Source organism: Ambystoma mexicanum, chromosome 2p (assembly GCF_040938575.1).
Source record: "Ambystoma mexicanum isolate Mex_15411 chromosome 2p, UKY_AmexF1_1, whole genome shotgun sequence".
Taxonomy (NCBI): Eukaryota; Metazoa; Chordata; class Amphibia; order Caudata; family Ambystomatidae; genus Ambystoma; species Ambystoma mexicanum.
In genome coordinates, this window is record NC_090923.1 from 577,985,151 (window position 1) to 578,012,170 (window position 27,020).

At 50.4% G+C, this 27,020-nt stretch overlaps 1 protein-coding gene across 4 annotated transcripts in view; it reads left to right on the forward strand.

The window, feature by feature from the left end:
• The window catches only part of DOCK3 (dedicator of cytokinesis 3), a 2,582,899-nt gene that overhangs the window by 2,363,513 nt on the left and 192,366 nt on the right, over nucleotides 1-27,020 (forward strand). For all 4 annotated transcript variants that reach the window (XM_069644069.1, XM_069644070.1, XM_069644071.1 and 1 more), the window contains one exon: nucleotides 22,587-22,673. In XM_069644069.1, coding sequence (XP_069500170.1) covers nucleotides 22,587-22,673 — 87 coding nt within the window. The remainder of the gene's footprint in view (nucleotides 1-22,586; nucleotides 22,674-27,020) is intronic.

Consider the following 27,020-nt stretch of genomic DNA (forward strand, 5'->3'; position numbering starts at 1 on the left):
TCAGGGCTTCCCTGTGGCCCTGGGACTCTATGGAGATGGCTTCCTGCAGAGTCGCCAGTGCCGTCCGCCTGTCCCTGTTGGACGCCAACATGTCCTCCCTGTGTGACTGGCAGATGGAGTCGGTTGCCTGCTGTAGTCGCTCCATCAGCCTTTCGGGGGGGACAATGGAAGTGGCCACCCTATCCATGGCCTGAGCCATCATCTCTGATGATGCTGCCTGTTGGGTTGCCATACCATAAATGGATTGCTCCCATGCGGTATTGCCAGGTGGCGTACGGCCACCACGTCGGCATGCACCACACCTGTCTGGGGCAAGGCGAACTGCGCCTTGCTGTGCCGGCACTGCCTGAGGCTGCAGGACTGCATTCCCCCTCTGATCTGCTGGCCCAGGAACAGGATCAGATGTCGCGGAGTGTGACCCTGCATCCGTAACCACCAAAGGCGTAGCTGCCAACACTGACATCGCCATTGAGGGTTCTGACCCTGGTGCAGGTGGGTGGGACAGAACAGAATCCCTCCCAGGAACACTCACCTGCGACGGCACGTAGGTCTCATCATCTGAATCAACACCTGAGTACAGCTCGGGGGAGGTGCAGCCAGAGACACCCCTTGAGAGCACGACCTGCAGCAGTTGTGGGTTCTCACCCACCACCACACCACGTCCCTCACTGGTGGTCGGTCGGCCCTCGGACCCCTCCTGGGTCTGCACCATCTCCACAACCCCAGCAGTATCAGGTGCGTCATCCCCTGCAAAGACATAAAAGCAAACAAATGGAAACAGGCATTAGCACCATGGCACACAATGAGGGCTGAGAAGCAACAGAACCAGTACTTGATTGACACATGTCCCACATGACTAAAACCCCCCCATGCATGCACCCTCACTGCGTATGAAGGGGAGGCAAATGGCACACATTGATGACACCAAGATGGCACATTTGCTGCATGCTGCCTAGCAGTGGCATCGCACATTGGCCTGTGATTGCCAGGTGAAATACACATGCCATCACACAGATGGCATGTACCATTGCTATTGAGTGAAGATGGAGAGGAGGGCAGCACTTATTCATTCAGTCCGGTTCCCTCATGTAATAGCTTTTCTAATTCAAACAGGTCTGATTTTTCACCTGGAGCTGCCAGTCCAAAATGGTCCGATTGCACAGGGACATGTCTAAACAAATGATATCCAGGTAACAAAGTCACTCCACTTTACCATAGCCATGTCAGACATGTGACTAGAGGACTGAGAAATGCCTAGTAAAAGTGGTGGAATGCAAACAATCTGCCTGAATGAACAGTGAAAAATAAGCAACAATGTTGGTGCAAGGTGACACTTCAAGGGCAACTGGCGTGCTGTTGGGCTATATGTCTACTGTTGGCAGAAGGGATACTGCTATGGCCAAATGCTGCAGCGCAGAATGTATTGCATGAAGCACATGGGTGACCCAAACGACTCAGGCGTACACACCCTCACCTGGCACACAAATAGAAGCCCTCACACACACACCATGCACATGGATGACACACACATGCATGTGCACTCACCGGACAATGCCACATAATCAGGCAGATCTCCCACGCCTTGGATCTGTTCCTCCGTGACGTAGGTCCTAGCGACTGACTCATGTGGAGTGAGTTCCATGTCTTCTACTGGAGACCCAGTCTGCAGCCACTAGAGTTGCGGCATGACTTGAGGCCAGCTTATTCTTTGCCCTGCGCTTTAGGTCATTCCAGCGCTTATAGCAATCATTGGCTGTGCGCCTCACGATTCCAAGGGCACTTACGATGTCCGCAACGGTCTGCCAGTGTGCCTGGCGTTGTGCAGGTGTGGTCTTGGATCTTGCAACAATGACCATCTCGTTATCATGTGCGGACACATACTCGACAAGTGCATTCAGTTCGGCATCCGTGAAGCTGGGCTTCCTCGACGGGCCGGACTGTGTAGCCGTGTCTGGGGTATCAGCCTGTGCCGGACGAGCACTCTTCCTCTTCCGCTTGGAAGGTGGTGGTGATCCTGAGTGTCCTACGCCGCTCTGGACACTAGGGGCAGGAGCCCTGGTGGACTAAGTATCAGGAGTGTGGGATTGCACACTCAGCATGGGAGATGGTGCAGGCATTGTCTCAAGTGTAATGGTGTCAGGGGGAATGTCAGCAGGATGGACTAGGACCGACACTCTCCTGGCTGGGTGTGTGAGAGCATGGGTGGATGGAGCCACAGCTGCCCCTGCAGCTTCTCCACTCTGCCTACTTGGGGCAGCAGATGACCTTGCTGCCCCTGATCCACATGGCCTGATGACATCAACGTGCACCGGCGCACGTGTCATAGTGTTAAACGAGTCTTCACGAGATCGTTGGTTACCTTTTCTTCCTGTAGACCGTGGAGTTGAGGTTGCCAGTATGTCGATGTATCTATAGCCGATGAAAGGGTAGCGCGAGAAATTAGCCCAATCCCCTCCTGACGATATAAGGCAGGACGGCACTGAACCAACTCCCAACGCACGGGTGGCACTTCTCAGAATTTGCGTGACGTCGGGACAGTGTTTCCACTGGCTGAGAAGGCTTGATGAAGACACCGATGATAGCGGAGCTGAACACAGGAACTTCCAAGAAGGCAGAAAGGCACAGGTACCGGCAGGGCACAAGACAGGCAAAGGAGAACAGACTGCAAGGAAAAGCAGTACAGACAGGGGAATCCCCACTTCCTAGCAGCTAAGACGATACTAGGAACCCAGACAGGACCTTCCCTACCCTAAACCAGGAGGCAGGCAAGGGCCCAGCAATACCCCTTAAACAAGGAGGCAGGCAAGGGCCCAGCAAAACAGGGAAGCAAGGGTTAGGAGGACCAAGGAGCAAGAAGGGGATAAGGGGAAGAGGCAGGGCTAGGCAGAATAAGGCAGAGCAGGGAACTGGAGGGCTGGGGCACGAGCGCCAGGACTCCAGCAGCGCATACACAGTAACAACCGCGTTGAGACGCGTTGTCCCTGCGTATGCAGTGCCCTTTTAAGGTCCGGGGTGAAAGCGAGGCTTGGAACGCATGTTCCGATGCTGCGCATGCGCGGGACGCCGAATACTGACGATCCGCGCATGCGCAGATCCTCGCAAGGTGGCGGCGTCCACGGAGCCCATCCGGACCGCGGGTCGGCGTGAGGAGAGACGCCACCGCGGATACAGCCTCCATGAAGGAGGAGACCGCTGCGGCCGTGGACCAGGGACCCCAGGAAAGGTAAGTGACGCCCACGAGCGAGCACGCGGCGTGACTCCATACCCCTCCCGGACAACCCCGGAGCACCGGGTTTCCAAGGGTAGCGGAGATAGAAGTCCCGAACCAAGCGCGGTGCATGCACGAAGGAGCGTGGTTCCCAAGTGCGGTCACAAGCAGGATAACCCTTCCAGCTGACCAGGAGCTGCAGAGCACCCCGCCAAATCCGTGAATCACATATCTCCTGCACCTCAAATTCAGGAACCCCCCGAACCAAAACCGGGGCAGGACGGGAAGAGGTACGACCCATAACATCGGGCACATAGGGCTTCAAAAGGGAGACGTGAAAGACAGGATGGACCCTCCAAGAACGAGGCATAGACAAACGAAAGGCAACAGACGAAATACGCCCAATGATGCGAAAGGGACCAAAAAAGCGGGGAGCTAGTTTCACAGGTAAGTTGCGTACCGGTAGATTCTTGGAGGACAGCCATACCCTGTCCCCAACATGAAGAACAGGCTCAGGGCTCTGTCTCTTGTCAGCCCGCTCCTTCATATGTGCTTGTGCCACTGCCAAGGTACCGGCCGCCAGACGATGTTGATCGCGGATCAGGGACACCAGGGCATCTGCAGATGGTACGGCACTGGAAGATGTAGGATGAACTGGCAGCAGTCTGGGATGAAGACCAGTGGAGCAGAAAAAGGGGCTGAGTCCGGTAGCGGAATGAACAGCGTTGTTGTAAGCTGCTTCCGCGGTGTCCAACCATTCCGACCAGTTTTCTTGGGTAGCATTGGCATAACAACGTAGGTATTGCTCAAGGGTCTGATTGGTGCGTTCCGTCTGCCCATTAGTCTGCGGATGATAGCCGGAACTCAGGGCTCGCTGAATGTCCAAATGCCGACACAGTTGGTCCCAAAAGGAAGAGATGTATTGAGACCCCCGGTCTGATAGAATCTTCTCCGGAAGACCATGAAGACGATACACCTCGTGTAGAAAACGTCGTGCCATCTGGGAGGCAGTGGGCAGCTTAGGAAAGGGCAAGAAATGAGCAGTCTTGGTGAAACAGTCCACCACCACCATTATACACTTGAAACCACCAGACAGGGGCAGGTCAACGATGAAATCCGTGGCGATGGTATGCCAAGGGTACGGAGGCGTAGGCGTGGGTTTCAGGAGACCAATGGGCCTTTTGCGAGGTATCTTGGTCTGGGCACATACAGGGCAGGAGTCCACGTAGTGCTTTACCAGAGTGGCCCATCCAGGCCACCAGTACTGCCGTGCAACCAGTTCTTGTGTTGTGCGGACTCCACGGTGACCACAAACGACGGAATCATGGCAATTCTGTAGACCGATTTTCTGGAGTTCCAAGGTGGGAACGTACAGACGGTCCTTGAAGAACAACAAGCCGTCACGTTCTCTGATGTCAGCGCGTTGTAGTATCTGTGATTTTGAGGGATCCGTACGTGTGGCCTCTATCAACTGTTGGAGTTGGGGAGTCACCATCGATAGAAAATGTTTTGACGCTATCAGAGGCTCCGGTTCCTTGGCACCTTCAACGTTGTTTTCCAGAGACCAAGACAGGGCATCAGCCTTAGTGTTCTGGGAACAAGGAATGTACGTGACGGTGAAATCAAACTGCGAAAAGAAAAAGGCCCAATGAGCATGACGGGAGGTTCTGCATTGCAAAGAGCGCAGGAACTGTAGTTTACGGTGATCTGTACGAACCACCACCGGGTACCTCCCACCCAGCAAGTGATGTCGCCACTCCTCGAAAGCAGCCTTTATCGCTAGTAATTCCTTTTCTATTACCGCATAGTTTCTCTCGCTCACTGACAATTTCCTTGAGTAGTAAGCCACCGGGTGCTCTGTTCCTGTGATTGCATCTTGCTGTAGTAAGACCGCACCAATTGCGTAATTCGAAGCGTCTGTTTCAACCACAAATGGCTTTTCATCATCTGGATGTCTAAGAACAGGAGCCGACATGAAAGATCTTTTCAATCCCAGAAATGCCTCCTCGGCCTGCGTGTCCCAGAGAAACGGCACCTTGGTACTGGTCAGGCGGGTTAGGCTGTTGGCCAGTTGAGAAAAGCGTGGAATGAAGCGTCTGTAAAAGTTGGCGAAGCCCAAGAACCTTTGAAGCGACTTCACGCCATGTGGCGGTTTCCATTCCCGTATGGCTTGCAGTTTTGCGGGATCCATCTGCACTCCTGTGTTGCTGATCACATAGCCCAGAAATTCCATGCTTTCCCTATGAAATTAGCATTTTTCTATTTTGGCATACAGGCCGTTGTCGGTTAGTCTACGGAGAACTTCCTGAACATGCGCAACGTGTGCAGTACGAGTGTCAGAAAAAACCAGAATGTCATCAAGGTATACCCATACAGATATTCCAATAAGGTCCGAAAAGACATTGTCCATGAACCGCTGGAAGAAGGCCGGGGCGTTGCAGAGTCCAAACGGCATCACCTTGTACTCGAAGTGACCAATAGGTGTTTTGAAGGCCGTCTTCCACTCAACTCCCTTCTTAATCCGCACCAGGTGATAGGCCCCTCTTAGATCCAGCTTGGTGAAGATTTGTGCGGATTTCAGGGATTCGATGATGTCCCGGATGAGTGGTAATGGGTACCTGTCTTTCCTCGTGATCTCATTTAGTTGACGGTAGTCGATACAAGGGCGCAAAGTGCCCTCTTTCTTCTTGACGAAGAATAACGGGAATCCTGCGGGGGACTTTGATGGCACTATGTAGCCCTTGTTGAGGCAATCCGTAATGTACTCCTGTAGGACGCCTTTCTCGAGTTGAGTCAACGAATAGATCTTGCCGTGGGGAATGACCGCACCAGGCAGGACGTCAATGGAACAATCAAAGTGCCGATGGGGTGGTAATGGTATGTCCTCAGGCTTGGAGAACGCCTTGTGGTATCCAGCATATTCTTGAGGTACCGATTGAGTGGCACATAAACGGGCAGATACGTCAGCAGGATTGAGGGACTCCAAAATTGCAGGAAAGGTTTCGTGAAGTACACAGTCCCGAGGACAACGTGCGAAGAGAACACCAGGGAACGAGCGGTCCAGTTGACCTGAGGATTGTGATATAACAGCCATGGTAAACCCAGCACCACCGGAAATGAGGGAGACTTGATGACGTCCAATGAGATTCGTTCGAGATGCCCTTCCACAGAGAGCCACAAGGGATCGGACTGTTGGCAAACCGGACCAGAAGACAAAGTAGAACCATCGATCACCTCGATCACTGTTGGTCGTTCCTTGTAATGTAAACGGATCCCATTGGCAATCGCGAACGAGGCATCGATGTAGTTGCCGGATGCTCCGCAATCCAGAAGGGCCCAGGTTTTCATACACTTCCCTAGCCAGGCAACACCAACTTTCAGGATCAACAAGGGTACCGGGTTCATGGGAGGAAGGTCAGATTCAGAAAGGCGGCCCGCTGCTGCCTTCGCCTCAAACAACGGGCCTGTTAGTTTTCCTGTTTCTTCCGAGGGCGTAGCGGACAGGTGCCTAGAAAATGGCCAGAACCACCGCAATACAAGCACAAGCTTTTCTGTCGTCTTCTTTTCTTTTCGGTCTCGGACAACGGGCCTCGGATGGCACCCAACTGCATGGGTTCTGGACCCACATCGGTAGGAACAGCCGGTCCGGGGTTCTGTACTGGAAGGACCGGTTGATACCTGTCAAATCTGCGACGTTCACTCCGTCGTTCGGTTAACCTGTGGTCAATGCGTAAGACTTGTTCCACCAATGCAGGCAACGTTTCTGGCTCCGGAATGTGCAGCAATTCGTCTTTGTACTCTTCTCGTAGTCCCCGACGAAACAAGGTTTTTTGAGTAATTTCGGGCCATTGTGAATCGGTTGCTAATTGTCGAAACCGACTGATGTAGTGGATTATGTCACCTGACCCTTGTTTGATCTCCATTAATTGATTCTGGGCCATGGCTGCCAAATTGGGCGGTTTAAAGACGTCCAAAAAGGCTTTCTCGAAGGCAGCGAAATCACCCAACAGAAGACTGTTGGTAGAGACCAAAGGTGCGGCCCAAGCAAGTGCATTGCCGGTTAGGTTTCCAAGGATATTCCCGATCTTAGCCTTGTCTTGACCAAAATGAGTTGACCTGAACTGGAAATGGATCCGACAGTGGGTACAGAACTCTGCCACTCGACGCGGGTCACCATCATACTTCATCGGAGTAGTGTAAGCCATGGAGTTCTCAGGCGGTGTAGCTGGTTGTGCGGGATTAGCCAAACACCGGTCCAACGCTTGTCTGAGGGTGTTGTTCTCCTGGCGGAGGGTGGTCATTTCAAGACGCATGGCACGCATTTCTTCACGTAGTTCCTGCATGTCGTCCATGTCGAGACTGGGGGAGAGGCGTCTCAATCTGTTAAACGAGTCTTCACAAGATCGTTGGTTACCTTTTCTTCCTGTAGACCGTGGAGTTGAGGTTGCCAGTATGTCGATGTATTTATAGCCGATGAATGGGTAGCGCGAGAAATTAGCCCAATCCCCTCCTGACGATATAAGACAGGACGGCACTGAACCAACTCCCAACGCCACGGGTGGCACTTCTCAGAATTTGCGTGAGGTCGGGACAGTGTTTCCACTGGCTGAGAAGGCTTGATGAAGACACCGATGATAGCGGAGCTGAACACAGGAACTTCCAAGAAGGCAGAAAGGCACAGGTACCGGCAGGGCCCAAGACAGGCAAAGGAGAACAGACTGCAAGGAAAAGCAGTACAGACAGGGGAATCCCCACTTCCTAGCAGCTAAGAAGATACTAGGAACCCAGACAGGACCTTCCCTACCCTAAACCAGGAGGCAGGCAAGGGCCCAGCAATACCCCTTAAACCAGGAGGCAGGCAAGGGCCCAGCAAAACAGGGAAGCAAGGGTTAGGAGGACCAAGGAGCAAGAAGGGGATAAGGGGAAGAGGCAGGGCTAGGCAGAATAAGGCAGAGCAGGGAACTGGAGGGCTTGGGCACGAGCGCCAGGACTCCAGCAGCGCATACACAGTAACAACCGCGTTGAGACGCGTTGTCCCTGCATAAGCGGTGCCCTTTTAAGGTCCGGGGTGAAAGCGAGGCTTGGAACGCATGTTCCGATGCTGCGCATGCGCGGGACGCCGAATACTGACGATCCGCGCATGCGCAGATCCTCGCAAGATGGCGGCGTCCACGGAGCCCATCTGGACCGCGGGTCGGCGTGAGGAGAGACGCCACCGTGGATACAGCCTCCATGAAGGAGGAGACCGCTGCGGCCGTGGACCAGGGACCCCAGGAAAGGTAAGTGATGCCCGCGAGCGAGCGCGCGGCGTGACACATAGGCCTGCTGACCTGGAAGTCAGCCATGGAGTCAGCCAGGTCTGGTGCCACAATGGGCTGGTCCAACAAGGGCTGAGCATGGATGGTGTCAGCCACATCAGCCTCAACCGGGGGGGGGGGATTATGGGTGCCCTTGACTGGTCCTCCACACATGGGAGGACAGGGTCACCCTGCAAGTAACGACCACGTCCCCTACCGGATCCACCACGGCCACCACTTGTGGCTCGTCCACCTTTGCCACCCTTACGGATTCCTCGCCTCCCAACCATGGCACTGATGTTAATGTGCGTATGGAAGTGGCTGTAAACTATTGTCCTGGGCAATTGGGGGGCAAAGGGGTTGGGTACCAGATGGTAATTGTACCCTAGTGCTCTAGCAAGGCTGAATGTGACCCCTGGGGAAAGATGACGGGTCACGCAACGCACAGGAAGCCCAAAAAAGGGAGATGACGTGCACGCAACCCCTCCTAGACCACGTGTGCGGAAAAAAAAACCTGCACTACGCTGTGGCACCCAGTAACACAAGAATGAACGTATGCGTGTCACACGCAGCCTAGAATGACCTCTGAAGGGGTAGGCTACACACGGGGCAAGCACAGATGTTAGATACGTGCGTGACTCACCGTCTGCCAGGAAATAGAGCGTGAAAAAGAAGCGCGTTTGGTTGGCAACACCCCCACCAAAAGAAGATTTGTACGCTGTCTGAGGAGACAGGACAACAGTAGAAGGGAACACTGTTTGAGGGAACAGGCCCAGGAAAACCAGAAAAAGAGAAAAAAGAGAAAAAGCTGTCAGAGGTAACAGGGAGTACGAACTTGAAACGCCGTGAAGTAAATCGCGTGTGAAACGACAAGAAGTACAGAATTCACCCACTCGCTCTCCACGAAAAGCACGTACAAGGAAATGGTGTTCTACACGTACCTTTTATGCAGGCCCACACGTCCAGCGTCACTTACGCGGCGTGTACGCGCTATGGCCATTTCCACCAATTACACGCTTTCTCACTTCTGCGTGTAGGGCCATTTCCACCAATTACACGCTTTGTCACTGCCGCGTGTACGCGCTAAGGCCATTTCCACCAATTACACGCTTTGTCACTTCTGCATGCAGGGCCATTTCCACCAATTACACGCTTTGTCACTGCCACGTGTACGCGCTAAGGCCATTTCCACCAATTGCACGCTTTGTCACTTCTGCGTGTAGGGCCATTTCCATCAATTACACGCTTTGTCACTTCCGTGTGTACGCGCTAAGGCCATTTCCACCAATTACACGCTTTGACACTTCTGCGTGTAGGGCCATTTCCACCAATTACACGCTTTGTCACTGCCGCGTGTACGCGCTAAGGCCATTTCCACCAATTACACGCTTTGTCACTTCTGCGTGTAGGGCCATTTCCACCAATTACATGCTTTGTCACTGCCGCGTATACGCGCTAAGGCCATTTCCACCAATTGCACGCTTTGTCACTTCCGCATGTACGCGCTAAGGCCATTTCCACCAATTACATGCTTTGACACTCGGACGTGTCTTTCATTTTTTTAACACATAACATTTCCAACGTGTGCCCTATTCAATGTGCACGTGGCTTCATAGACGCGCATACGCTGGTGACGCGTTTACGCGCTAAGGGCCTTTCCTCGAATTACACGCAGACGTGTTGGATTTTCACGTGCAAAATAACTCTGTATCAAGCTGGCCACGCGTTCACACACGGAAGACCACGCTCCTGCCCAGAAGGCCAAATTACTGCCCCCCAGAGCCCTGAGCATGCTCCCACCTGCCATCTGCTACTGCCTGCTGCCCACGTGTCCTGCCATTTGCTGCCTGCACATCAGCCAGGGGTGCTGTTGCTGTGACCACCCCTGCTGTAACCGAAGATTCCTGACTGCTTTTCCATCGCCCCACAGCCCAGCCCCAGGACCCAGTTGCCCACCCACTCCTGCCTCTGGGGTTGCCATGTCAGGCACTGCAACATCTGGCACCAGTGGCAACCCCCGGCCAAGGAGGCAGAGGGGCACCAGCTTCACTGCCACCGAAGTTGGTGTCCTGGTGGAGCATGTCCTGGGGCAGTATGATGCCCTCTTCGGAAGGTTGCGCGCCGACAAGGAAGGACGGACTCGGATCTGGATGGACATCGTGACTGCCATCAACGCAGAGGAGGTGGCAGTCCGCGACTACGAACGTGTCAGGAAGCGCTGGGAGGACTTCAGGTCCAGGACCTTCAACAAGGCCCGGCGCCTCCTGAAGGCAGCGGATGCTAAGGGGCGCCGGGGCCACTTGTCGGAAGATCAGATGAGGGTCCTGAAACGCATATCCCCAGCGCTCCACATCCAGGTCCTTGAGAAGCAGACCCGCCTGGAGTCGAGCGGTAAGTGTACATGCATACTGATTGTAAGCTGTGCGTGTGGTGGTGTGCCAGGAGTGTGCAGGTTGAACATGTATTTTTATGTGGCCAAGTAGGGGGGGTGTACAGGGCCGTGAGGGTGACACATGCGAGGGGTCTCATGTGTGACACATGGATGGTGCTTGTGTGTGTGGGCTTGCATGGCACAGGATGTGGAGGAATGATTGTCAGGTGTGACATGGATGTCGATCAAAACACTGCGACAGTTGGCGGAGGTGTACACATGCATGCAAGTTTGGTGTTGTGTGTGCATGTGTAGTGTACTCCCTATGTTGCATGTGATGTGTGGATGACCTTTGGCTGCTCATGCTGTTGTATGTGAATGGATGGTGCTGGCTGTTGCAATATGGCTGTGATATGGCTCATGTGTGCAAGTTGAAATGACATGTGTGTTGGGGATTGTGATGCCATGTCTGAGGTTTACCAATGCCACTCATGTATAAATAACTGTCATGTGTGTATGAGTCCATTTTACAGTGCCCTGATGCCTGTGTTTTCTTTCTCCCTGTCTGCAGCGTCAACTGATGAAGAGGGCGGAGAAGGTGCTGTGGAGCACAGCGGCAGGGGTCGCACCACCAGCCGGAGATGCAAGGGCCGGATCCCCTCCCAGGTTGTGATCTCGTCGGGGAGTGAGGAGTCCGGTGCCGCATCCCAGGCCGCAGCTGCCGAGGGGAGGTCCAAGAGGCGGAGGTTGGAGTTGGACTCCTCGGCAGCAGAAGGGGCAGCTGGGACCCCACAGGGCCCAACGGAGGAAGATGGCACGGAGTCATCCAGGTTGGTGGGGGGTTTGGTGGAGGAGGATGCCGTGCAAGCGACAGTGGCGGGGTCTGGAGGTGGGGATTCCACTGGTGCTAGTGGTGCAGTGCAGGATCAGGGACAGGAGGCAGCACAGGCCGCCGCGGAGGTGCCTGTGTGCAATCCTGTCCCTGCTCCTGTCACTGCATCATCTTGCACCAGCGGGGATGCCTACCTCCAGACCCGTTCTCAGGGAGAGGATTGGCTTACAACACCTGGCCTTCTTCTCCCTGCGGATGTGGCTATCCTGCACCAGGTTGAGCCTGTCCAGGGTGGGGTGGCGTTGCGTCAACGGGCCATGCAAGCTGACCTGCAGTCTTTTCATGATGAGTCTGCACGTCTTCTGGCATGGCTCGTTGACCGTGTTGACCCACTGGGACAGCTCACCAGGGCTGGATTCCTCCGTTTCCTGGACCTTGTTCCGACCCCCTTCTCCACAGAACCCCCTATGCCCCAGTCGTCCTCCATGCCATCTTCCCACCCATGTGTCACCTGGGTGCCCTGTGGAGCTGCCTCCGACCGTGCAGCCAGGCTGGTGGACAACAGATCCCTGCCACAGTCAGGAGTCGGACGTCCAGCAGGGGTGGCCACATCAACGACTGCACCCCAGCTGGAGGAGGATGTGCAGGCACCATCGGACAGGGCACATGGACAGCAGCAGCTGCAGCAGCAGGAGACTGTAGGTGGGAGCCACGATAGCTCGGGGCCTTCAACATCGGAGGGGCAGGCATCGGCCAGAGGGCAGGAGGACCCTGGACGGGAAGTGTCTTCCGTGTGGCAGCGGTTGGGCCACGCCATAGATGCGGAGCGGCGGCAGGCGGAAGAGGCGCGGCTCACGATGGTCAGGGCGGAGAACTCCATGCGGAGGGCCCTGAGGCGGGCCAAGTGCCTCGAGGCAATCCGCAGGGAGTTGGAGGTGAACATGTCGGCGTCCCTGCGGACCCTCAGGGCCATGGAACAGGACCGCCTCCGGGACATAGATGAGGAGTTCTATGATGCCCTGGCCCGGAACACCACTAAGTGAGCCGCTGGACTGGCCCGTCGCCATTGTATATAGTTATTTAGTGATAGGTTTCCTTTGTAGTTTATTTTTATTTGGAGTCGACGGACACTGCTCCACCTTTTGTATATAGTTCCATTTTAGATAGGTTTTTTGGTAGGTTTCATTTCGTCTCTTGGGATGATGGACCCTGAATACTTTGTACATAGTTGGACTTTGGATTTGGATATTTTTTTTACTATGAATATTTTTTCCCATGGAGCAATGGTTTTCTATTTCTTTTTTCCCTTCATTTCCTTTTCATGGACTTGAACTTTGGAAGATATTTTTTTGGATTATCATTTATTGATTTTAATTTGAAAAGGGACAGCCAGCTTAATTTTGTTATTTTTTTACTTGTGTATTTTGGTTAATTTTGATTGCCATTGCTGTTGTTTTTAATACATTATTTGGACTTTTTCATTCTTCAATGTGTGGTTTCATCTCATTGTTTTCATGCATGTCATGATATGGGTTTTCAGGTTCACTTGCAACCATTGTGTGTGTGTGTGAGACACATGTGTTGATTTACATTGTTTCCATTGGAGTAGTATCATGGGCACATGTAATACTTGGTTGTGTCTGTGGGCTGTGGTGGCTGGCCATGAGGCACATGCTTGAGGATTGTCAGGGCCTGTGGGCAGGGGGACATGAGTGGGGGCCTGGTGGAGGCTGCCCCTGGATGCTGGGGGGTGGGGTGGTGGGAGACATGAGTGGGGGCCTGGTGGAGGGTGCCCCTGCACTGCTGGGCGGTGGGGTGCAGGGGGACATGAGTGGGGGCCTGGTGGAGGGTGCCCCTGCACTGCTTGGGGGTGGGGGTGCAGGGGGACATGAGTGGGTGCCTGGTGGAGGGTGCCCCTGGATGCTGGGGGGTGGGGGTGGTGGGAGACATGAGTGGGGGCCTGGCGGAGGCTGCCCATGGTGGGTGGGGGGTGGGGGTGGTGGGAGACATGGGTGGGGGCCTGGTGGAGGCTGCCCCTGCACTGCTGGGGGGTGGGGGTGGTGGGAGACATGAGTGGGGGCCTGGTGGAGGGTGCCCCTGCACTGCTGGGGGGTGGGGGTGCAGGGGGACATGAGTGGGGGCCTGGTGGAGGCTGCCCCTGCACTGCTGGGGGTGGGGGTGGTGGTAGACATGGGTGGGGGCCTGGTGGAGGGTGCCCCACAGTGCTGGGGGGTGGGGGTGGTGGGAGACATGAGTGGGGGCCTGGTGGAGGCTGCCCCTGGTGGCTGGGGGGTGGGGATGGTGGTAGACATGGGTGGGAGCCTGGTGGAGGCTGCCCCACACTGCTGGGGGGGTGGGGTGGGTGGGAGACATGAGTGGGGGCCTGGTGGAGGCTGCCCCTGGTGGCTGGGGGGTGGGGGTTGTGGGAGACATGAGTGGGGGCCTGGTGGAGGGTGCCCCTGCACTGCTAGGGGGTGGGGGTGGTGGAAGACATGAGTTGGACATGAGTGGGGGCCTGGTGGGGGCTGCCCATGGTGGCTGGGGATGGTGGTAGACATGGGTCGGGGCCTGGTGGAGGCTGCCCCTGGTGGCTGGTGGGTGAGGGTGGTGGGAGACATGAGTGGGGGCCTTGTGGAGGCTGCCCCTGGTGGCTGGGGGGTGGGGGTGCAAGGGGACATGAGTGGGGGCCTGGTGGAGGCTGCCCCATGACTGCTGGGGGGTGGGGGTGCAAGGGGACATGAGTGGGGGCCTGGTGGAGGGTGGCCCACAGTGCTGGGGGGTGGGGGTGCTGGGGGACATGAGCAGGAGTGCAGGGTAGTCCCCTGTTTTGTGGGCTGCCTGCAGGGGCCGTGGAGGGTGTACAGGGAACACCTGTGAGGACCCACCCAGCCTAATCGCGTGTGTAACTTCCCGCGCACCCCTGTAATACACGTACCCAGCCAAATCGCGTGTGATAATTCCCGCGCACCCCTGTAATACACGTACCTGGCCAAATCGCGTGTGATAATTCCCGCGCACCCCTGTAATACACGTACCCAGCCAAATCGCGTGTAAACTTCCCGCGTACCCCTGTAATACACGTACCCAGCCAAATCGCGTGTGATAATTCCTGCGTACCCCTGTAATACACGTAACCTGGCTAATCGCGTGTAAAACTTCACGCGTACCCCTGTAATACACGTACCCTGGCCAATCGCGTGTAAAACTTCCCGCGTACCCCTGTAATACACGTACCCTGGCTAATCGCGTGTAAAACTTCCCGCGTACCCCTGATATAAACGTTACCCGCTTTGCGTTCCTTGTTTGGCAGCCCTATAAACTGGTCCAGGGTTAGCGCAGCCCTTTGCGATGATTTAGCGATTTTGATGGCTTTTCCTTGCGCGAGGGCGTTCTTGGGGGCGTTACTGGCGCTGCTGCAGGGTCGCTGCGATACTCTGCGCCACGGCTGGTTTGGGAGCTAATTATAGCTAATCCATCTATTAGTAGAGGGATGCATTACAATATGCATCTGTTCCCCCTTAGGAATAGCATGGTAGACGGCCACGCGAGCATTTACAAATTCTCATTTATTGCGAGTTGTTTACTACTTTCGTCACCAACTGGCGTTGTATTCATAGCCATATCTCTTTATCTAGATGGTTATACTCTTCCCTATCCGTGTAACACTTCGGTGTTTTGGGGTTTTTCCCATCTCCTTACTGATAGTAACAAAGGAAGGACTACTTTCCTTCTCCTACCCCAACATGGCGCTCTGAGTTTTTCCGGTTACTATTCTGCTGGCGTTCACATTTTGTGTAGAGTTTACACAAAGGGACGATTTCTACCTCAGGAGTTTCTCGTGACTTCGGAATATATCGCCGACACACACGTGTCTATTCCTCTTAACTTAAGGAAGTAGGTAAGAGCTATCATTCTATGCACAATGTGTTTCCTTTGATGATAGCACCAGGTTGTGCGCAATAGGAAGCAAACTTTTATGTTCACATCTAGTAACCGCTCTGGTGGTTTGAACACCGTTTGATCCACTGATCTCTATTGTGCCCTTCTAGTTTCTATACAGCGGGTTTCATTGAAACACTGCTCTTAAAATCTTTGAGATCTACACACGAAAACACTTAATGTTCCACCTCTCATTATCACTGTATACTAAGACAGCAATTCTACAAAAGATCTGCTATAGGTAAGCCTATTTTTGACAGAGCCATTCTCATTTTTATTAAAGAGATTTGTACGTTGGCATGCACATTTGCTTAACGCAGTTTGCAAATACAGAATAATGCCATCCTGAAATGTTTAATTCGGTGACTCAAGACCACCCTAGAAACCCATACTACATGTATACCTTCAAGACATAAGTGGGTGATACTGGCACTTACCCAGCATAGTCCACATACAATTGATGATTGAATATTGCTGAGGGAAGCCTAAGAGATCATTTTTGAGAGAGAGTACATATGTGGCAGTTCATGTATTAGAACATTCAGTCTTCTTACCAAATTAACATGTATTCTACAGATCAAACAGAGAATTCATTTTCTGCACATGGATGGTATCCTGCTATAATCAGGACACCCTATTTGAGGACTGTATCCAAGTACTGGAACAGGTGATCGTTATACCTGTTCTCTAGCCATAACAACTTTATATTGTGACAAGGAATACTATAAATTAGAGCTTATGCTTTGTTTGTATGTTTTATAAACAGTTACACCAGTCAAAACATGAAAATTACTTAAATGAAAGAAGATAAAGTGTTTTTATTGTATTCATAGTCAAAGGGACACATCTCCTGACGAATGTTCCGTACTAACGTTGAGAACAGAAACATGTTAAGTCTGAAATTCTAGTGATGGTTTAACTAGAATGGCCTGTGAACACAAATTGATTTTGCCAAGAACAGAAAGACCACTATTGACTCTGATGTTGTTTCACAATTAACTGAGCTGTTATAGTGCTCAGCCTCCTATTACGAAGGCTGTATTGTCACAAAGACTATTGTGTTTATTATAATAGTTTTGTTAACTAATTGTATGCACTGTGTTTATCAATAATATGCTATTGCTGTGCTTTTTAATTATGATATTCTAAATAAAATGTAATTACTGTTGATAGTATCTAACTTCCTCTCACATCTATACTATTCCTGATGTGGAGCAATATATGCCCTTGTCTGTGAATGAGATTGTCATGTTCAGACTGCTCATAATGGCTCGTCCCAATATGTTTACAGGTGTCTGTCTGGAGTAAAGTAAAGGTAGAGATAAATCATGTTCTTCTATACAGAGGGAGATATTGTCTGTGAAAGGACCCACTTCCCGAGCCGCAGAGAATCTTTGAGTATTCATGGCATCGCCTGACAATCTAAATTCTTCCTCTTGAATGGAGGACCTAGGAGCCCTTGTATCTACAAGAAGGGAAAAAATGTTGTCACCTACTGCCATCCCTATGCAAGGTTCCTACGTAGGGTTGGGTGTGATCAACAGGATGGAACACGTCAAGTACGTGTGTGGGCTGTCCTATTGAGAGTATAAGCACATCCCATTCCCTGTAAATGGGTCCTTTCCCACCATGGTGACCCCTCCCAATTTTTGAATGGGGGCCTTGGCCATGGAGTCCATGTGTGACATTGTGCTATCGTTTTGCTGCATGCTGTCTTGCATCTGTGGCACCTGCTTTGTGCTACCTTGAATCTGTGGTGCCTGTAAATACTGTGGTATGGGTGTTTGCATCTGTGGTATCTGTGTCACGGGCTGTTGTGCCTGCTGGTGCACACCCTGTGTCCGTCCTCGCTGTAACTGTGGTTGGTCCTGTGTGTATTAGTCAACCTGCTCCCCCTGATATGTCTGCTGGTACTGTGCTCCCCAATTCTGCTGCATCCTCCTGCTTCTACAAGTTCTTGAAATGTGTAGTATCTGCCCGCACATCCAACACTGTGGTAGCTCTCTCCCTTGCCCCTGAAAACCACCCGCAAAATCCCCTGGACCCTGCTGCACCTGCGGCCCATATCTAAAAACCCTCCTGATAAGCTCCATTGGTTGTGGTGTATTTGTGGCCGAACCTGTGTCCTCTCGATGGCCCTCCCTCTTCCTCCAAACCCTTGCTACATGTTACCCCGCCCCAGGAACCCTCCCCCCATGGATGGTGCTGTGTACTGCTGCTGCTGTGTCCCCTGTGTGCTTGCGCTAGTTGGTACCACCCTTCCATGGCGTACTTTGATAGTTTTTACTGCACTAGTTTTGCCTGCTCTAACATTCTATAGTGTGCTTTATTCTTTAGCTTGTCTTGCAATAGCCTACAATGATGAACGATTGTAAGCTGTATTTCCAGCCAAGACTTTGCTTCCATGCCTACCATTTTTCTTAGCTGCTTTTGAACTGGCTCTGGTAACCATTGACATAATATGCAGTAAAATACTGCTACTGTGTTGTCCCACGGTTCTCAAGTTTCTAGGCGCCAAAGCTCTTGGATCGCCTGAAAAAAGTGTATGGGTTTTTTTTCCTCCATTTTGCGTGACATAATTGCTCCAATGTTAGAAGTGTGCGGCATTGTGTCCTTAAGGCTTGCCGTATGGCAGCCCTACAATTTGCAAACAGCAAACCATTATGTGCTATGTTCTGGGTGGTCACTCCGTAGAACCCCACCCTTTTCCATACATCATCAGCAGCTTTCCTGAGGATCACTACTAGCAGTCATTTCACGTCCCCCACTGCTAAACTCTGACCCGCTGTCATCCTTTCCATCTCATATATCCATTTCCCAGCACCCGTTGACAATGGTGGTAGCCTACATCTTATGTTTTCTTTGTCAATATGCTTCCATGGTATATATTGGTGTCACCCCCTTTTCGAGCAGGAGCCTCTGTGTGGACCCTCCCTGTCCATTCACACTTCTAGTCAGTCTGACCTGTCTGTCTGTGTTTCTAATGTAGGTGTACACATCTATTGGTTCTGTTATGGGTTTTCGGATGTCATTGTTGGGTGCCTCGGGGATCCTTTCCATGGAACATACAATAGCTGTCTCCCCCTTTTGTCCTGGGAGGTCTCAGAGCCTCAACATGTATGGTACTAGGTCATCGATGTTATATAGCTTGGTGTGTGCTCATCCTTGCTACCTCCTGTTCCTCCTATACAATTTCCCTCTCTCCCAGGTCACCCACTTGTCTGTGCTTGTCCCTGTTGATTGGGTCCTACATTGTTCCTCCCTCATGTCTCCACTGTTTCGTCCTTCATTGTCATACCCCAAGCCCATGTTACTGTAAACATCATCTACAAAGCTCAGTCTTTTCGTGCTGGTGTCCATGTTGGGTTTCATGTTCATATCAATGTCAATGTCACGTAAAATGTACTTGCTTCCTCCTCCCCAGGCCCTAGCCCTGTCCTGTTCGGTTCTGTGTCACCCCTGTACTGTACTGTAATGCTATCTGACTATGCTCGTCCTCCCCCTTCTATTTTGTCATCTCCCTGTTCCGTTGTCCATTATGTCCCTTATTTTGCGCTCATCCTCCTCTCTGCACGCATTCTCTTGCCAATCTGTCCACCTGCAACTTTCTTTGTTCCCTCTCTATCAACTTGCGTTTTTCCTGCTCTGCTGCCTCCCTCCACCTCTTGATCTCATCTAGCTCTCTTATCCTCCTGACCCGCTGTTCCTCCTACTCTCTCTTCCATTCCCTGCACTCCCATTCTATCCTCTCTTCTCTTTCTTTCTGCATCTGCTCTTTCTCTTCCTCCCTTCTCCTCTCCTATCCTTTCTTTTTAACCGCTCTTCTCTTTCCATCTCCTTCCTATCCACTTGCTCCATTATCTCTGCCCAATCACTGGCTTCTCTGCCCTATCAAGCCTTCCATTGCCTTAGTTGACTCCTCTATCTCCCCAACTGTCTTCCCTTCCAGCTTCAGAAGAAGCTGTCCCCCTATCCATTAGTCCGTGGCTACGCCCCCTAGCCGCTCCTTTTCGTCCTGCTGCACTTCGTCACTTGGTTCTAGCCCAGTGGTCAGCTGCCCTGCGCCTCTCTGCCCCTCTTCCCTAGTATACGATGGTGGCTTATACATTGGATTTGAATACCCCTCTGCTTGTAATGGGTATATCCCCTGCTCATCATCTGTGTCATCCGAGACCATACTTGGAGGGACATGTGGGGGAGCAGAAGGTGGGGCGCATGCCCCTGCACCTCCTGCTGGCTCAGCATCCACTGACGACTCACTGTGTCCCCCTCAACCTCTTGGAACATTCTCCAGAGCTCAAATATAGCCATGCAGCTTGCAAGCGTCTTCCCCTTATAGGTACCCTGTGTGTGTGTCAGTAGTGATTGCTGCACATTCTTTGAGAAACTTCCGCAAGATGGCAATAGTTTAGTTAACTTCCCTTTGGTGCCTTTAGACCATTCTATGCTATATTTGATTATCTTGTCCTTATAGGGTGGGACCGTCTTACACAGGTGCTGGAGGGGTGTGTCCCCGCGCACTTCCCTTGCGTTTACCTGACCTCAAATTGAGGGTTTCGATATCCGCTGTTAAGGGAGGAATCACAATGTAATCATGATACCTTTATAAATCACTATAAGCGTCTCCAGCTCCTCAACCTGTCATGCATGCTCGGCACACCACCCCCTTCACACTCGCTGCTTCCTCAGGCACGCCCACAATCTTGCGCATGCGCCTTCCACATATCGCCACTTGTTCAGCTTGTCTGTCAATCCCAAGTTTTCCAATTCTAGCTCCTCACCGTTTTGTGCTCTCCATGTCCTATGTACGAACCTATGGGTGACATCACCAATTTACTAACCAGATAGCGCTGAGATGTCAAATACTGCACGCACAACATTGTAGCCGGTTATCCCAAAACACACAAAACTCCAACACAAACCTCACAGCTGTCTTCCTTCCTCCTAGCAGAATATACCAATATTCTCTCGTGTTCGATCTGTACCTGCTGTGTCACCTAGCTAATAATATGCCTCTTCTCGAGACTTAACCAGTCGGATCACCTTCCGCAATCTAGGCCAGCTCCCTTGCTAAGCATTACAGGGATACCGTCATCTATTACCGGAGCTAAAACCTCCAACCCAATGGAAACAACAATTTACATATTTCTGTCATCTGAGCCTTTCGAGTTAATAGTGTAGGTTGTTCACCAGAACCGTTTACCTCTAAACTCAAATGAGCCCTACCGACAAGTAATGATGTCTACCTCCGCTCCTGTCCCTGCTACATTTAACAATGCTAAACAATACTTTGACAATACTCAACAGTACTCAACAATACTCAATACCCTCCCTCACACCCAGGTGTGACTGGGTCAGTACTCATACTACATGATCTGTTGGCGCTGTTCAGCTGCCATGTCCTGCAAAGCTGCCACTTCCCCACCGGGTCCGCCTGGACACCTCGCTGACCTTGGGCAGGATATTTACCAAGTTGGCTCCTGGCGGCTTTTCCACAGGTACGCGTTCCCCATCATTCTCGAAATAATGCAATGTTCCTGCAGTCTCTCAGTTTCTGCTGTGGAGGAGACGGCTTGGTGCCGGGCTGGCGCAGCCAACCATCAACTCTTCTACTGACATGTTCGGAGGGACTCCCAGGTATTCCAGAGTATGGCTGGGGGTCTGCCGACTTCAAAGGCCCATCATCCTCCCCAGAACAAATGGAGAACTCAGCCAACGACAAGTGCAAACTGCGGTTTATTACCATTAAAACAAATAGGGATCAATACAAGAAAACAGGAATTCTCTGGTGCGTCTCATCGTTCCATGGTGTGCGGCCTGGTTTTTTGTCACTCTGGCGTCATTACTTGGGCCCTTCCCGAGGGATTGGGTATTGAGAGTTCTAAAACCTATACAGTCTCCTATAGATGTTATTCTACTGACTCTTGCATCTCAGGTGGTTGGCCTGTCTCGTCCCCAAGAAACTAATACATTCTTGCAGAGTAGTGGGCTTACCATTGGTTTGTGCTCCTTGCCATCTATCCCTCAGTTTCTAAACTGATTGGGTAGAGCTGATCTCCTCAGGCCTCGGACTCAATCGAGTTCTCAGCTCGCTGTGCACCTCTTCAAGGTGATGTGAACGATTATGTGTTTGTATTGTATTCTCCTCATCTCATGCTCTGTGGCTTGAGGCCTGTTGTAATTTCCCTAAAACCTGCTTTCTAGATTGTCCATGTTATGCTGAGTTCCCTATAGGTTATCTGTACGTGGTTCATATATACTCCTCTATGTCCACGCGGCTATTGGCTTTAAGCTTCAGCAAGCTTGTTCAGGATCTCTTGTGCCTTGCATTTCTGCGTTGCTGCATTTGTCTAATGGCAAAATAATAAAAGCATTGACAATATGTATATGTTTCTGTCCTCTAGCTATAAAACTGTGCATTATGTTTTTCATGTTTACGAGTTTTTGTTTGTGTGATGCAGTAGAGGACTGCGAGTGTGCTTCATGTCTAAGACTGCTATGTCGTGATGTCATGGAACTTGTCATGATTTGGTGTATTAGATAGTTCCATATAGGCCATCACATGGAGGGCATCACAGGAGATGACCGGTGAGGTCCCACTCGCCTCGACCCCTAGGGAGGGTGTTGGAGAGCGGCTTCACCTCCCTAGCCCCACAGGGAGAGTAGAATGGACGAATGTGCCTGATTTGTCACAAGATTTATTAGAAATTATGTATGAGACATGCTAAGTGTATTATTTCAGTGCTGTGTGCTGCGATGCTGTACTGCTTAGAAATTAAGTGGCTGAAGGCACAACCGATAAAGACATTTTAATTACACCGGATGGTGCTTGATATCTGCAATATACCTATAACCTTTCACAGATTCTTTTTCAAGCAGTATGAACATTCCATAACAAGCACACACCAATAACCCCAATTCATCCTTCTCTCTTTACAGAGTCTCTGGATTGAGCGTACCACGTTGTCACTGACGCATAGCTTGCCTGGGATTTCTCGATGGTTTGAAGTCCAGAAGAGGGAATTGGTAAGTGTCTTTAGTATTAATAAAAGATGTATAGAACAACGCCTGGTGAAAGGATACAGCAGGCGCCAATCATGTGAAAGAAGTCTTAACGTTTGCAATAGTCCTTTCCTTATGTGCTGCAAAATAGGGCACCAAAAATTCAATGCTTAACACATATTCTTTGTCAGTCACAGAAACATGAACCTAGTTATGTAAATGTTATATGTGTTGCGAGACCGTCCTTAAAATGGGGAGTTCCTTCCCCCCTAATTAAGGTGTCAAACAACACATTCTGTTATTTGTATTCAAGCCAGCCCTGTCTATGACTCACACAGAGCCACGCGAATCCCTCCCCCAGTGCCACCAATCAGCCACGAACCAGGCTGGAGTACAGAAAGAATACATGTATTAAATAATAGGTTTCATGAATATTCACACTAAATGGTTACACACCACCTCCTTATCTGTGGCAGAAAACAAAGCTTCAATACAATGCTCACTTTTCCCCGTCTTTCACTTCAGGGTGTCATGTAGATGGTACACATCTCAAATAAACAATTGAAACTTCTTGTCCTCCAGAGCCCCTTTCTGTCAAAATTAAACAAAACCTTGGAACATTTGTAGATCATGAGTATTAGCATTACTTGATAATTTTAGATTTAAATCAAATGCAACATTTTCTGTTTTGAAAAGCAATCTCACACATGCAGCACTTTGTATGTTGTATTTCCCTGTGCACAGGAAAATGCTAGCAGTTTTGAAATCGCAACATACTTTTTATACTACTTTGGATTGATAGAACCCTTTTTCTTTCTTCACCCCAAGCAATACAAAATCTTCTATCAGGGTCACTTTCTCACTCTCACGAGAGAGTGCACATTTTTCAATTAGGAATTACACTTGGTTTCACTTGGCAACGCACTTCTCTACCTGACATCAAAAACCCTGACTTGAGTTACATTCAGTACCCCTCTGCTTAAAGGCCAGGTCTGGGAAGTGGTGACAGTAATTTCGTTTTTAGACAAAGACACCCCCCAAACCCTTTAGGGAATTCTGAGGTTGACAATTAAAATAGGTATACCCAATTACTTTAAGGGACTATAACTTGAATTAGCGCTAGGAAAGAGGGTGTTGGTTGTGAACTACCCCGAGCTCTCCCTCTGTCAGTCTATACGGGAGTTAATTAAATGATTATTCAGTAAAATATTCTAAGGGTCTACTCAGACCGACTATTAAGGGGAAGAAATGAACTCAAACAGATCCCCAACACACTTGCATCTGTTGGACAAACTACTTACATTGGGCATCTCAGTTTTGGTGCTCATGAAAGTCAGCAGGGCTCCTCTTACACGGACAGGACGAGGACACCAGAAACCACCCCCACCCAGGGATATTCTCCAGGCTCAATCGCTCTATTCAACCCCTGTCCCCTCTCCTGGCATGGGTCCCAGCCGGCTTCAGTATTTACAAATTGCTGTCTCCCAGCCAAAGTTAACCCTTTCAAGCCAGATGATATTTAGGCAGTTGTCTGAGGATTCACCCAGACAGTTTTTAGGCATGTCTTTTTTTCCCCCATTATGCAAGGCCTTGTTACCCTCTAATCCACCCCTCCAAAATATTCAAAAATTAGGAGGTGCACGTTTATTGCTTCTGACTTTTCATTGGAGATTGATTCCCTTCCCCTACCCCAATATCTAACCCTTCTCTGTGGACAGGCCCCCTGGACTGGGCTCAATTGATGGGACAGAGGTACACACTTACTTGCATTTACATTTTTTGCATGTCAGTTTTTGCACTCAACGCTGGTTTTACAAATAAACATAACAACATATATAAATATATTCTGATTCAGGTGCTCGTGGCGGATTTATTACAATTAGTCCCATCTCAGCAGTATTGTTGCATGTGGTTTTTCACCATTTCCACTCAAATAATAAAAGTTATTATCACCAAACTTTAAACCCAGTTGCATGACTCCAGATGCGACTACCTCCCCAACTGTTGGTCTTGTGACACTTTCTGAGGAGTTAGAAATACAGATGTTGATACAAATTGAATCAACACGACAAGCTCATAGTAAGCTTTAACGTTTCTCAAAGTATCATGGTTCAAAGGTTAACAGACAGAAATGCCTGTCGCTAGAGCAGATATTCATAAAGTCACACAGAGACCAGTAGACCCCTGACACTCCAAGCAAGGCCCATGTAGGAAGGGACTCTTCGTAGTAGGTATGCCAAAAACCTCAGCGCCAAAGAAGGTGAAAGACGGCTGAAGTGACCGCCTGGAGGGAACTCTAGACAAACTTTAGACAAAAGTGTCAGTAGAGTGAAGTTTACTGAAAACCCCATCTAGTCTGGTGAATGCATCACCTTGTCAGAGTAATCTGTAAAACAAAAAATAAGTACTCACCTTCTTGCTCTTGACAAATGGCCATCGCTCACCAGCAGGAGGGAAACAAAACTCTGCGTGTCAGTGCGCTGAAGTCACCTAAAAAAGACAGCAAACTGGTAGTGTCTATCAGAAGAAACACAAGGCCAAAAATGACCCAGACATCAGAGGAAATGGGCCTCCAATGCCAGAAACCCTGCGCTGCTATTAGTACAGCATCTAGATCATGGATGGTGCATCAAACGCAAGGAACAAAAAGAAAAAACAAACACATATGGTAAGCATGTTAAAAAGAAAACAGAATTCTGCTGCTTGGCCATACTCCCTCCCCGTCCATTGCAGAGAAAAGAACTGATGGTGTGGCCAGTAACATGCTGGGAGATACACAAAGGTGTGTCCAAGCATGTGTGCCAGATCCTGCTAACGCCCTATCCGATTAATAAAATGCTGTTTTGCATCATGCACCAGTCCCGCCTACTTCAAAGGGTCAACTTGAGTATTGAGAATAGATGTGAAGGAAGTGAAGTAAGATGTACTTTAGGGTAGTAACAGGTCACAAGTAATTTACGTGAAAGAGACATCTGGTACCAATGTAAAGGTATCATCATCACTCAAGAAAAATCACTACCTGACCAAATCTTGAATGGACTGCAGGCTGCAATAAGTTTGCAGGTATATGCCGAAGCTGATCTAACTGCGTTGGTTTTTCGAGACATGGACAGGGAGGCGTCTAGATAAATACCTAATGTTTTGGTGTCGTTAGAGACCTTGATAACGTTGCCATCAATGATGAAAGACTGATAGTAGTGCTCTAATATATTAAGGCATTGAGTGGATCCCCAGATAAGGAGCTCCGTCTTGTCATCTTTGAGGCAAAGTTCGTGTTGGGCCATCCAGGCCTATATGACCAGATATATGTCGTTCAAAGCCTTAGTGTCAACTGTGTAGTGGCCTGTCTTGGGGATGAGTATCTGGGTGTCGTCAGCATAATCTGTGTAAGAGAAACCCAGATAATCAAGCACATCAAAGAGCGGTTTAGTAAACACATTGTAGATTGTAGGTGACATGCAAGAGCCTTGTTGGACACCACATTGAATTGGAGCAGGGTCAGCGGCTGCAGAGGGGTAGAAGACCCTCATGGATCTATTGCTCAGAAAGGAGTTGATCCATGCAGTGGCTGAGTCAGAGAAGTGGGCAGCAGAACGGGGGTGCTGGTACAAGATTTGCTGATTCTCCTAGTCAAAGGCCGCAGAGAGATCAAGGAGTAATAGCAAGGCTAATTTCCCATTGTCTTTTAGGACTTTGATTTGTGTTTTCAGATCTATCAGTGCCGTTTCCGTCCCATGCCTAGGACGGAAGCCAGATTTTCTTAGACCTAGGAGATTGTTAGATTCAAAATAGTCTTGAATCTGAAGGTATGCAGCACGGTCTAGTATTTTAAGCATGAAAGGGACGGTGGTAATAGATCTATAGTTAGTAGGTATGCTTGGGTCTAAGGATGATTTTTTAAGCAGTGGGATCACCCATGTGTCTTTAAGATTGTCTGGAACAATGCCTGTTTTAAAGGAAGAGTTAATAAAGGCTGTGATGAACGGGGCTAAGTCATGAGTGGAATCCTTGATAATAGCAGCAGGGCAGTCATCGCCTTGACAGTTAGATGGTTTGATCTTTTTGATGATGTCTCCACCTCGGCGATGGCAAGAGGCGCGAAGGCAAAAGGCTTGAGGTTAGGTGTGGTCAAGGGGGCAGCCATTACTCAGGTGGTGGGACGATTGTCGGACTTCAAGCCATTTTGCTTGTCTTTAATTTTGGATTGAAGGGATGAAATTTTGTTCAGTAGTGCTGACTGGATGTTTGCACACCATTTATTGTCTTTAATACAGGTGTCAGGAGGAGTGACGGGAGATTCAAGTTCCTTTAGGATCTTGAATAGTTCTTTAGTATTTGAGTCTGCTTGCATGATGCGATTGTTGAAAGACT